Raw genomic sequence first — 14,099 nt, forward strand, 5'->3', positions numbered from 1 at the left:
CATGGGCTTTAACTTCATCGTTATTAGTGACTGGGGGTGACTATCTGAAATGTTTCAATGCTCTGTGCATCATCTTATCGTGTTTGCATTGTTCACCCTAAGTTGCCAGTGAAAGACAAGACATAGGTCTCTTGCTCACTTTGTCACTGGATTCAAGCTAGCCTGGCTGATGAGGGCTGTTACCCCAAAACCTTTACATATGTGGCAGAAACAGGAGAATCAGAGTCCTGTGATCTGCTACTAAAAGACGTATGAAGGTGGATGTAGACTAGTAGTCTCCAATTGACTGTGCATCTGACTACACACTGGTACCACAGATCAATGCCATACCATTAAAGTATGGTATTTTCTTAATTTCTTTATTATTTACTCACATTTTTCTAGCAGAGTGACAAAGCAAATGGTCCTGAGGAATGCCTAGAACCTTTCAGTCTAGCCAGGCAGAAACATGTTGACCAGATCCTAATAGGGATCATCCATATCCCTATTCTTACTTAGTTGTTTTTAACCTATCCACTGGGACATGAATAAAGGATTGACTTTGTCAACAAGGAGATCGTTTTGAACCCACATTTTGATTTTGTATCTGCCCCTCACTTAAACCCACTTTGGATGACTTAAAACACCTCACGCTCCTGTAGGCAACACTGGGTACCTTGCGGTCCCAGTGTGCAAGAGGGAACCCAATGATGAAGCATGTCACCTTATGGTGAGTGAGGGTTTTTGTCTTAACACATGTATGTGTCTGTCCCTCTACGCTCACAGGATATATCTGGTGATTATTGTAGATACACCATCCGGTTAGCTTTTTGTGAGTTCTGACCCCACTACTGGTCCCAGGAGGCTTAGCAGGTCGGACTGGACTGTTCCCATGAGGAACAGGGCCACGACTGATATGCATATGGCTGGATCTGAACTGGGATGGCTAAGTGAGCTAAAGAATGATGATGGCTAAATCTAGATCTGTGACGGGGAAGTGTCTGAAAAATATTAGGGCTCCATCCATCATCTTATTGTGTTTGCTTTAACTTTGCCCACCATTTACGAAAAGCTAGAACATGTTTGGTGCATGGATGAGAGAAGGGTGTTCATAGTAGCCCTACCTATTGGTGTTGAGTTTTCTGTGAGGCCCGGGAGCATGCTCCAGATTTGTCGCAGTGGAACGTTATGTGTGTGGTTAAAAGCTAAGGAGTGTGAGAACAGATCACAAGCAGCATGATTAAACCAGTCAAAATTGATGGACTTGGTTCAGTAGAGGCTAACATCTAGAAAAAGCCAGGTCTTTATTTCTGTGTGAATTCTTGACGACTGTTGAACATCTTTAACCTTTGGAAATGTAGTTGAGAGCTTTCATGTAAGTGCTGAGAAGGAGCTGCAACAATTGGAGTACTTAATTAGGCATGGCCAAACATTTTTCTAAGACTTTTTCTTTTGATTGTATAACTACGTTTGGATTGTAAAGTAGGTTGGTCCCGTCCCAAGAATGGCGTGGTGTGTAGTGCAAAGGACTTTAAAGGATTGTCTTATTTCACAGCTGGAGTAATGTGGTATCATCTGTTTTAAGAAGGGACGTCCCTGGTTGCTGCATTCTGCATTCATTGCAATTTTTAGGGAGTCCAATACAAGGTCCATTTGCATGGTCCAGACGGGTTAATACTAAAGCCAACAATTTCTCTATCCTGTATGGAAAGAGAAAGTAATTGATGAAACATTGAAGTGTTCTTATCATGTAAAAAGAATCTCTTGTTGATTTGAGATTTAAGTGTGAGCTTTGAGTTCATAATTACACCAAGGTTTTTTTTTTACTTTAGTTGGCATCGTGGGTGGTTGTCCCATGTTGACCGACCAGCAGGATTCAACCTTTACTAGACGTTAGCTAAGACCATTCAACTTGTATTAGACATTAGGCAAGACCAGATAAGCTGACTACAGAAGGTTGTTCCAGTTTTTTAATTATTTGTGGATCATTGGAATAGCTTTAGCATGTGATCTGGAAATATTTCCTATGGTTAGAAGGAGGACTTAGATGGACATTGAAGGGTAGGGGTGCAATTTCTGAACCTATCCGGACTAATGCTTGTGTTTAGTAAGGTGGACTTGAATTGTGATAGTGAGAGAATTTGTGATCTATCCTTTTTCTTATTTAGCTAGCATTAAAATAACATCAAGCCACAACTCAATCAAATTAACAGACTATGTTATCTCATATTCATATTGCTTGTCTTTAAATCCCAACATTTAGTTACAGTATCTAAATGGTTGTCTTAAATAATACCCCATACAGCTTTAAATAATTGATTTATATTTAGTTTAGTATGTAGCCTTCTCAAATTCATACACTTTCCAGAATGAGGCCCGATTGCTTAATCATATGTTATTTCTTTTCTATCAACCAATTAACAATACATATTTGTTTCACATTTATTGAAACAAAATATATACCTTTACACATGTCAGAATGTTTTTCATGCAATCAAATTAATTTCTCTTAAGTAGTAAGCTCGCTTTTCTTCCTGTTAATTGATTTTTGCTTTTTCAGTAACAGCATTTCCAGATATTCTCATTGATAAACAACTGGCTAACATATGTATGTCATCATCTTCTACCACACTGCATCCGTGGAAAATTGAATTATTATGTCTTTTACATGTGTCGATTTAAGTGGAGTATATTACCGCCCATTAATAACTTTATAGAGATGTGGTTTTAAAGTGGCTGATTTGACTATCTTATGAACATGCATGAGAGTAGTAGAGAGTTGTTATTTTGAACGAAAGAGTTGCTTTATCTGATAGATTGCGTCCTGCTGCTGAGTGGTAAAGATGGTTCTGCTACAGGGATATAGGGCTACTTCCATTATCAGTTATAGAGACGTTGGTTTCAGGTGAGATTTCTGCTATCACATTCCTCTCGTCTGGATGGTGGCAATATTAAGAGCTTCTAAATATTGGAATGCTGTGGGGGAGAACCTCATGGAATGAATGATTCACTGTGTTTTGTGGGTTACGTTGTTCGATGCTGGTGTGAGCCTGGGTATTGGCCAACTATTTGTGGTAGTAGTGTAGATGTTAAATTGATTTTCTGCCCCTTAGCTGGTCATGGAGTATTTGATTTGTATGCCGTTTGGTCCAGAGATTGTGCAGGCTGCTGCTCAGGTCAGTGTAGGAGCAGACATGGTGAACAAGGCCTAGTGGTGAATTTGTTGTGTTGTTTGAATATTCGTAGGAGATATTTTGCTGAGTTTGTATGAGTAGGAGATATATAGATATAGGGAGTAGACCTACATGGTTGGTAAGGGATGTGATTTAAGGGAAGGCAGGAGTCCAAAGTAGGTAAGAAGGTGTTTGGGATAAAAGGTGAATAAAGGAAGGAAAGGTAGGGTTAGGGTAAGCATTTATGGCATAGGGACTTTTTACAGGTATTGATGAGGGTGCATACTATCTTAATCGGGTTTAATTTAAACTAGGTGTGCTTAAATGCTAGATAGTTTCATCGTGAGGACTTCTGCGTCTATGTTTATGCAGACTTTGAAATACAATTAAGTACTATTGCTATTCGGCTGAGTATGATCGGTTTATGAGGATGACTCTGGAGCCCTCTGTATACAAATTAAGGCTGGCTGGTGAGAGGATGGAGCCTTGAGAGACTCCACATATCATGGCTAAATGATGCATGCCAGTGAGAGTTGTTCCTCTCGGTGTAATGTTTTTGGTGGGATAGGTAAAAAGAGAACTACATGCGGGTTCACTGAATTTCAGTTCTTGCCGAACGAACGTGAACAAGAGGTACTTGAACATTTCTGATGATGAGCAGAACAAGGCAGCAAGGTCACATTTATCCACAAAGAAGAGGAAGTTATCTTCAAGTTGGATGATAGAAGTCTCTATGGTGTAGGAAGGTCTGAAGTCCAACTGATAGACATGTAGGAGCTGGTAGTTAATGTCACATGACACCCTCTGCTTTTTTTTAATATTTCCAGTGTGGAGAAGATTGGTTGATACATGTAACCGTTTGTGCTGCTATTGCGAATGAGCATTTAGGCATTCCACTGAAATCGATACTGCATTTCCCACTGTTTCTTCAACCTTTGTTTTATGTGTCGTCACTACCTGCATAGAGTGCAGTGTTTCAAATTATTTGGAAACCCATAACTTACAAGAGTGAGGTTGTCTTCATGAATAACAGTTTATCAATGATTAAGAAGTAATAACACGGGATGGTGGAGGGTCTACTATGGGTAGGAATCTACAGAAAGTTGTTCCGGTGCAACTCCTGGTCCATCCGCTGTAGACACCCCATATGAGTGAGGGGTTGTAATAAGTCCAATATTTTTTAAAATGTCCTTTATCTTGCTTGATGATCTTCCGTTCCAAATTACATGGGGTTACTTGAGGTGTAGGTTGTTTCCCAGCGTCGCCAATTGTAATAAGTCCAATGGGCTACAGGTATACTTTAAAGGTGTATGCTTTATTGATACGTTTCTTAAATGGATGTAAGTATCAAAGCATAAGTATTGCAGGAAAGTAAGCCCAAAGGGAGAGCCCCACCAGGAACAGCTTCCTTGCCGCTCAGCCCATCCTCTCAACTGCCACTCCACACACAGGCATAGCAGCATTCCACTCACTCATCACACATGCCAACATTCCAAGCTCACTCACACTGGCTGAGCAGCAAGGGAGATAACTAGGAAAGGTACAATAAACTAAATACTAGCATACTACAGGGGTACATCACCACGCTTTGTAAGTGCTGATCCATATCCACTTTTTGTCTCTGTGCCTTGACAAGTGCCTTCAGTATTCTACAGACAACACTGTGTACCAATGGCCCCTGTTGCGCGTGACTGTATATAACAGCATTTTTAAAAAACAGAAGAAACAGTCCAACAAGCAGTTTAGTCATGGTGAGCCTACACGTCGAGGATCTTTCATTTGGCAGGACAATCACATCTTCATATATGACTACACTTATCATCGTTCAAAATGCCTGTGCAAGTCCACTGTGCTTTGATGACCCTATGAAGCACCTACAGACAAAACAGGCCAGAATTACTTAGAGCCTTTCAGCCAACTACTTGTCTGAGCTTGCACAAAATATTCATAGTTTATCATACATGATAATGATGCTTCAGCCTTCTTCTGGTTTTAGTCATCACCTAAGGTTAATAGTGATGATACATTGCAAGTCTTGTACTACACACCGTTCTAAGCCGAAGTCTTTGTCCTCTACTGTCTTTCTTGTAACATGAAAAGAAAAGCCAAAGTACACTTAACCTTCAAAAACCTTAGGCCCAGTTCATGCAAAAAGATGTTCATTACGCCTGTAGATCTACTCCTAAGCAATTACGGAGCCGTAGGCCTTCTGAGACTTCACACACGGGAGAGCTGTCCAGGCATAACAATGGAAATGTTATGTGACAGCTGCTATTTTGCTAATGAAGCGATATAAGAACCCCCTACCTACTCCAATATGCAAAATGCAAATTTGTTTCATTATTTTCTGCATGAGGAAAACCTTTCTCTCCCTCCTCCTACATCCTAACAAGTTTGAGGGGTGCACGTTCTCCTTCCCACCCCAGAATGGGGCTACTTCAGCCATGTGCCCGACTAAATCTCTGGCCATTTCCAGGGCGGGAAGGGTGAGAAATGAGATTGTGGCTCGCAATAAACTCACGATTCTGTGAGCATTCTTAAAATGTTGAGGCGTATCACAGACTGAAACTACTACTCTCCACTCCTTGTGTGGGATACACTACCCCATAATTGTAAGCAGTAGTAAAACAATTTACGCCAGACAAGTATCCGGGTTAAATAGCGCCATTTCTAGTCGTAAACAGCATTGCTGAAATAAATGTTTAATTAGCATTCAGAGGCACAGTGTGGTCCACCTACACCAACATGACCTGGAAATTAAATGTGGCGTTACCGCTTTAATTTGATTGTTGCGTGATTACTCAGACTGAATTTTTACTTGATTTTGTGCTTTCAGAGTAATGGTGTGAAGGGGGCGTGGCTTGGATGCCGCGCAAGATGGCCGGCTAGGTACGGAGCTCCGCCGCATCGATCACCTCACAGCGTGTTTTTCCCGATGTAAACGGGACCGCTACTGAGCACCGTCGCCGGATTTGGCTGGCGGAACATTAGTGGAATCAGCGGAGCAGCTTTTCAGCGCTTGTGGAGCCGTTTTCGCCCCTCTCCGCGATGAATTCTATGCCCCTCACGGAGCCGCCATCTTGAATTTCTTCCGACCATCGGAGCCTCTGCTGACAGGAGCTGTCACTGCACGACGTGCCACTGGACACCAACGACCTTTCAGTCACCGTCTCCGCTTCAGGGGTGAGAATTATATCTATTATGCAAGACGCTTTTCCTGCATTTTTTCTCTCCTCTTCCACATTAGAGGAAACGTCCAATTACGCAGTTTTTGCGGCATTTCACCCCTGACAACTGGATGTTTCCCGCCCTAACAGGCTCATTGCTCTGAAATACTTTTTCTCCTCAATTTCTTCCTCATGGCGCTTTGACAACAACGTTCTCTGAGACTTTCTGCCTGTTTTTCCTGCGCCTCAGCTACTTCAAGATGCTCCTTCATGTGCTTCCATTTTAGTCATCCTCCCATTTTTGTACTCGTTGCCTATCCCACTCTAATTCCCTGTTGCCTCTTCCATTGAGCTACGTCTGGGTGCCCCATCCTCTCTTTGGACATATCTCTGGAACATTTCACATGCACCTTTAGTCGTCTCACAGGGAATTGAGACTGTTTTGTCGCACGCTCATTTCTTTCTATGGTCAACTTACGCAAACCTAAATTTGTCTTCACACCATCGGGGAGTACTTCTGGGGCTTCTTCATCTGGTACAGGTAGAGCCACTGCATCTGCGAAAATGACGACTCCAAAATCATCATTGGCTCATACTAACACCAGTAAGTCTTCCCCACCCGCCCCGGCGGGCAAGCGCCTCAAGCAAAATTCTCCTACGCCAGAAGACAATCCTTCACATTCTTCTACTGACCAAATCCTAGAAGAACTACGTGCGCTGCGCCCATTTATTGAAAAAACGAGTACAGATATGCAGCTCTTAAAGGATAAATGGGAAAATATGGATGCCCGCCTTTCTACGGTTGAACAGCACCTTCCTGACGTTCAGTCCAATACACAACGTATAGACTCTTTAGAAAAAACGGTCCTCTCACTCCAAAAGCATACAGAGGATTTGGAAAATCGAAATAGGAGGAATAACCTCCGTATTTACAATCTGCCGGAAAATCTTGAGGGGGACAACCCAGTAACTTTCTTCACCACTTTCTTGCCGAAACTTCTGGACCTACCATCTTCCACCTCCATTAGTATACAAAGAGCCCATAGACTAGGCGCCAGAACGGGCTCCTCCTCAAAACCTCGTGGAGTCATCATTTTATTTCTGAAATACACAGATCTTCTATTAATTCTCTCAGCTGCGAGGAGTAAAAAACAAGTGTCTTGGCAAGGTCAACGAGTATATCTATCTCAAGATGTCTCTAACGTCACTGCCTCCAGACGTAAAGAATTTCTGGCTATGCGTCCATCTTTGCGTGCCCTGGGAGCAAGATATGGCTTGTTCCATCCTTGTACTCTCAAAGTCACCTATCGAGAAAAGACTTGGTCATTTCAGGAACCTGGAGAATTAAGGAACTTTCTGCTTCTGCACAGTGAAGAAGGGATGGACGCCTCCGCTTCTGCTTCGACCAGTGGCTGAAATTGGACTTTTATTATCTAACTTGTTTGTCCTCCTAATGGCTTGTCTTTGACTTCATGTATTCTCCTTACTTCTCATCCTAGTTCTTACACTCTCTTTTCATATCTCCTTTTTCCTTTATCTGTCTCTGCCATCTCCTATATATCCCTCTATTTTCTTTTTCTACTTTCGGGATTTCTACCTTTACGTTGACATGTTATGTATGTTAACATTTTTTCCCTTTTCTTTCCTCCCCAGACGGATATGTATCGGATACTTCCCTCAACACCTTGTCCCATTCCATGTTCCTTTTGTGCGGTCTCGATGTGGCTCTCCTCCTGATCCTGGTCCGTACGTCTTGTAAAGCATCACCACCTCCCCACCTTCCCTATGTGTATTTTTTCTCTTTCAGGTATGTTTAATACAGTCATCCTTTTGGATTTGTACTGTCTTCTATGCATTCTATCTTTTCTTCCTTCTTCCTTCCCTACTGATCTTCCTTCCCTTTTCCCGCCCTTCTCCTCCTCCCTTTTCCTTTTTCTTCTTCCTTTTCTACCTGTTCTTCCTTCTTCCTTTTTGAAGAGTTTTATGGTTAATACTTCTATACAGTTTGCATTATTACATGTACAGTTTGCTTTTGCAATTCTTGATTTAGAACAGTTTAATAAGCTTTCACCTTCAAAGTTGTTTCATGGAATGTGAAAGGATTTAATCACCCTATCAAAAGGCAAAGAGTACTTTCCCACCTTTCCTCTTACAACCCAGATATCGTCCTTATCCAAGAAACTCACCTATCTGACATTGAATCTTTAAAGCTAAAGCGGCTATGGGTTGGAACTGTTTTATTTTCTCCCGCTTCTCAAAAAAAGAATGGAGTAGCCATTTTGATTCATAAGCGACTCCAGTGTAAAGTCGTTCTAGAAGAAAAGGATGACGAGGGACGCTGGGTCTTAGCTAAACTACTAATTAACAATATCCCACTTACGATAGTCAATGTTTATGGTCCCACATGTTTTGATTCCTCTTTTTGGCCCTCCATTACGGCCAAATGTATTCAACATAAAGATGATGCTTTTCTATTAGGTGGAGATTGTAACCAGATCATTGACCCATTTTTAGACCGTAGATCCTCTGTTCGTTTTTCCCCTCATAAACCACATAAACAATTCCTTGACACTATTACCCAAACTCACCTTGTAGACTCATGGAGACTCACTCACCCAGACGTTATGGATTTCTCCTTCTTCTCTCCTCCTCACGCTTCCTTCTCCCGCTTAGACTATATCTTTCTCTCCTCATCTCTCTCTCAACACCTTATTTCTTCTTCTATTGAACCGATTGTCATCTCTGATCATGCTCCTATTATTACTGTTTTTGACCTTCTTCCTCCTACTCCTAAATCTTCTCGCTGGCGCTTCAACCCTTCTCTTCTTACTGACCCTCTTTTCTCCTCCTCTTTTCGTTCCTTTGCTACTGAATTCTTTCATCTTAATTCTACACCTGATACCCCACCTCATATTCTTTGGGATTCCTTCAAGGCCACAGCCCGAGGTTTTATTATTGATTTCGTCTCTAAAAGGAAGAAAAAATTCCTTCAAAAACGTAAACTCACACTTGCACATATTAAATCTCTGGAACATCAATTCTACACTTCCTCTGATAAGATTATGTCTCCTGAATTACTTAAAGCTAAGATTGCCTTCAACAAACTTACCACAGACTCTGCCTCCTCTTTTCTTCTCCGGAGCAGCGCGCGTTTTTATGGAGGTCGAAATAAGTCAGGTAAATTGTTAGCTAACTATTTAAAGTCTCGTAAAGAACGTACTAATATTGATTCTATTTATTCCCCCTCTAATGTACTTCTTCATACCAATGCAGAAATTTTGGAACAATTCCACGCTTTTTATGAGACTTTATATACTCCGGAAAACCCTCCCACCCCAGAGCTTATTCAATCCTACTTTGATAACATACCTCGCCCAGATACTTCCCACCTTAATATTTCGGCAGTTGATTCTGATCTTACTATTTCGGAACTGTCCTCTGCTCTATCCTCCCTCACTAAGGGGAAAACCCCAGGACCTGATGGCTTCCCAGTTGAATTTTACCTACATTTTTCGGACCTTCTTTTACCCAAACTTCTATCTCTCTTTCAGTCTTTCTGTTCTACTGGCTCAGCCCAAGGCTCTTTTCAGGACGCTACCATATGCCTTATCCCTAAAGATGGTAGAGACCCTAAGTTCTGTAAAAATTACCGACCTATATCTCTAGTTAATGTTGACTATAAAATTTTTGCGAAACTATTAGCTCTTCGCCTTGACCCGCTTCTACCACATCTCATAGGGAAAGAACAATGCGGCTTTGTTAAGGGCCGCTTGACCTCGGATAATTCTAGACTCTTCCTTAATGTTTTAAGTAAAGCCCCTTCACTATTGATTCCCCTTGCAGCCATTTCAGTAGATGCTGAGAAAGCCTTTGACCGGGTCGACTGGTCCTTTCTTCTGGCCTCCCTGAAATGGCACGGCTTTAACCCCAAATTCATATCTTATATTTCTTTGATATATTCTATGCCTAAAGCTTCTGTTCTCGTTAATGGGCAACTTACTTCCCCATTCACACTCCAACGTGGCGTTCGTCAGGGCTGTCCCTTATCACCTCTTTTATTTATTTTGGCGCTTGAACCTTTCCTTACCTCCATACGCAATAATCCATCCATCTCTGGCTTCCCGTACGGTAAACGTCATCTTAAATTGTCTGCATATGCTGACGATATTCTTTTATTTATTTCTGACCCGCCTACCTCAGTCCCTGCATTACTGGACGAATTTCAGAAATTCTCCTTGGTTTCTGGTTACAAAATAAATTCGGACAAAACAGAGATCCTTCCTTTAACCAAATTTTGTCTCCCCCACTATTTCACGGCCACTGGCTTTGCTTGGAATTCTACAAAAATTAAATATCTCGGTGTTCTTTTTTCTAGCTCTATTTCTTCCTCTATTCAACTCAACATGAATGCAGTCATATCTAGAATAGAATCATTACTCACCTCTTGGAATCCACTATTTCTTTCCTGGTGGGGCCGCCTTGACTCCATCAGAATGATGATTGCCCCTATTCTGATTTACTTGTTATCCATGCTCCCACTTCGTATTCCAACCTCTTATTTCCGTCGCATTGATTCTGCGTTGTCCAAATTTCTTTGGAAGCAGAAAAAAGCCCGCATATCGCTTTTCAACTTACGTAAATCTAAGCTTAATGGTGGTACCAACTTTCCAGACTTTCGCCTCTACCATAAGTCCTTTTCCCTTCGACAGGCTTCCCGCTGGTTATCCCAGGAACTCTCCCCTTTCTCTCCCCTCTGGCTTTCTGTTGAACAGGAATTACTGCTTCCATACTCTTTCCAAGAAGTAATTCGTTTTACCTCTAAAGCCCCATGCCTTAACCCCCTTTTATTCAAGCATACTTCTTCTCTTCTACGCCCTTTAGTTTCACCTACCTCAGTTACGCAGGAATCCTTCCTACTATTGCCTATATGGCACAACTCACTTCTATTAATTAACAACCGACCTATTGCATGGCCCTCATGGAGAGCGAAAGGTATCATTTGGATACGTCATCTTTTTGATGGATCATCCCCTTGCTCATTTCCTGCATTTCGTTCTCAATTCCACTGCCCTCCTTCTTTTGCAAAGAAATTCCCTATCCTTATGGAAACCATTCTAGATCGTTATTACTCTCTCCCCTCTGAAGACCTACCTACTTCATCTTCCTCTCTACTCACTGTCCTTTCCACAACTCCCAAAGCTTCCATCATATACCGATACTTTTCAGCCCCCAATCCAGATCGTCTCAAATCAAAATTGGAATTGTCCTGGGAGACAGACTTACATTCTTCATGGCCGACTTCTCTCTGGGACAAAATATGGGCTCGATCCTTGAAGATTTCCCGTACTGCCTCTCTCACTCAATCCCTATTTTTCTTTTACCACAGACTATACCTCTCTCCTCTTTCTATCTCTCGCTTTCAACCTGATGCGGCATCTAATTGTTGGACCTGTAATGCCCCTTCTGCAGATCTTTTCCACCTCTTCTTTCTCTGTCCTTCAACTCGTATTTTCTGGTCTCAGCTCTTCTCTCGCCTTTCTCGCATTTTCAACCTCTCTATTCAATTTTCTACTTCTTTAGTATTTCTTGGTAGCCTTTCAGAAGACTTAGACCTCCCTCCACATTCTCGTGGCCTTTTTGACCTTATGCTGGCTCTGGCATTACAACATATTGTCTCTAATTGGAAATCTCTGAACAAAATATCTCTCAATTGTTGGTGGAATCTTGTATGTCACTCACACAGACTTGATGTGGCCTTTGCCTCCTCCTGTAAACCCTCCCGAAATGTTGAACTTTATTGGCTACCTCTTACTCTCTACCTCGATAAATCCGCTAAAAAAAGTTACTCTCCACTATCTCCGGATAATTTCAAGCCCCCCTGAACACATGTACTCTTGCCTGTAGTTTTTTGCATGTTATTTTTCAATCTCAATATTGTAATTATTTAGCTTATATTGACCTCATTCCTACCTCTTTTTCATTCATGCAATAACTCATATGATGGTTTTTTACTGTACTTTTGACTGCCATTTACTGTATTTCTTATTATTGCTTACCCATCTTCTACGATAAATGCCATGTTTTTGCTTTTCTTTTCTCCTCCCTTCCCCTCCCTCCTTCCCTCCCCATAACTTAAAATGCTTTGTTTTTTCATTGTGATATTGGCTGCTTCTATTTACCTTATCCCGGCTTATAATTTTTTCTCATATTTGCTGATGTCACCTTATTGTAATACTTATATTTTCTCTAATAAAGCTCTCAAACATAAAAAAAAAAAAAGAGTAATGGTGTGAAGCTGAGTGTTGTGGGAGTAAAAAACTGTGTATAGAGCTTCTCCTCTGAGAATACTTACCACTGCCTTGCAAGGGTTAATGGGGACACACAACTTGCCATCCCCGGAATATCCTTTGAAACAATTGCACACCGACTAAAAAAAAAAGGAAAAAGTTATATTAGAAATTAGGAAAGAGTACTATTAGAAATGATGAAACGTGAACATAGAAATGTAAATGTACACTATTCTCCCATTCAGCCAACTGATTACAGCTTCGGTTTAACCCTTGGCTCCTGAATATTTATTAGCGCTTAGACGCCTGAGGGGATAGTTTAGCACTTTATAGGCACCATGACGATGATGGACATTTTAAATCCACTTCTGCATTCCCTACATTCTCAGGTAAAGAAGACAGTCAGAGGTCCGGGATCTGCTGCTCCTACTTACTTACGGTGAAGTTGGGGTATTAGCCTATCAAAAGAACAAAAATTAACTACAATACACTAAGACACTTCCTTGAAAGGAATTAGTTGTAAGTGGGAAAAAAAACTTGCGTGGCCTACTTGGCAGGGATGGCAGCATCACTCCAAGTAGGAGCATGTATAACGTAGGCTGAATGAAATGGCAGTAAGTCATAAAATCGCTCCAAAGGATGGGGTGAGACCTAGGGGGCACTAATGGATTGATGGGCTTGGAGACTACATGCTAAGGTCCTTAAGTCCATGTTAAACTATATCTAGACACCTCATCTATTATTTTTAAAAGTAAGGTGCCATAGGGGTCTGATGAATAGGGCTCCTTGATAACCTTTGGTGGCTTTGAGACGTTCAACCAATCACCAGCTCAGCCATAGCATCTTTTGCAACTTCTTAACCCACAGAAACAATTAATGTCCATGAAACTGCACTTGGCAGAGAACCCTTGTGTTCATTCCAACTTCAAAGACACTTGGGTTTGGAGACGGCCCTCCATTTTTGCACTCAGAAAAGAGCCGTACAAATGGACTCATGGTTGGTGTTGGGAGATGAGATGAGAGGTGTTTACACAATTATTTCTTTAGCTGTCATTCATGAATCGTGCAAATACTAACAAGGCCGGAAAACAGAAATGTTGATTTAGTTTTTTTATAAAGTTATAAAAATTGATGTTGTCATACAAATTGTCTAAAATCAAAAAGAAAATAGTGCCACTCCAGTGGTTCCCATCACATGATACACTATACATACATAAGGAACCTCTCTGTAACATTATTCCACTCTTTTATAAAGAACCTGGAGAGTTGAGTAACATAATGACCTCAAATATTCACAATGTAAGGAACTTTAAATGATTCTCGCCTTTGCCTCTTTGTTTTCAGTATTGTGAGGAAAAGTACCTTTTTGGCCTTCAATCTGTTGCAGAGTCAAGAGCTGTGTAAACGTGTTCACTCTTTACAAATATGTAATAATGAGCCAGTCACGTAAAGTAGGTGAAAATGTGCACTGCCTTTTTGTGACCTGCCCAGCA

At 41.3% G+C, this 14,099-nt stretch overlaps 1 protein-coding gene across 1 annotated transcript in view; it reads right to left on the minus strand.

Annotated features, from left to right (window-relative positions):
* Nucleotides 1-14,099, minus strand: part of STAB2 (stabilin 2) — an 880,852-nt gene that overhangs the window by 271,101 nt on the left and 595,652 nt on the right. The window contains exon 44 of the mRNA XM_086919174.1: nucleotides 12,672-12,746. Coding sequence (XP_086775300.1) covers nucleotides 12,672-12,746 — 75 coding nt within the window. The remainder of the gene's footprint in view (nucleotides 1-12,671; nucleotides 12,747-14,099) is intronic.

This window comes from Lissotriton vulgaris, chromosome 1_1 (assembly GCF_964263255.1).
Source record: "Lissotriton vulgaris chromosome 1_1, aLisVul1.2, whole genome shotgun sequence".
NCBI lineage: Eukaryota > Metazoa > Chordata > Amphibia > Caudata > Salamandridae > Lissotriton > Lissotriton vulgaris.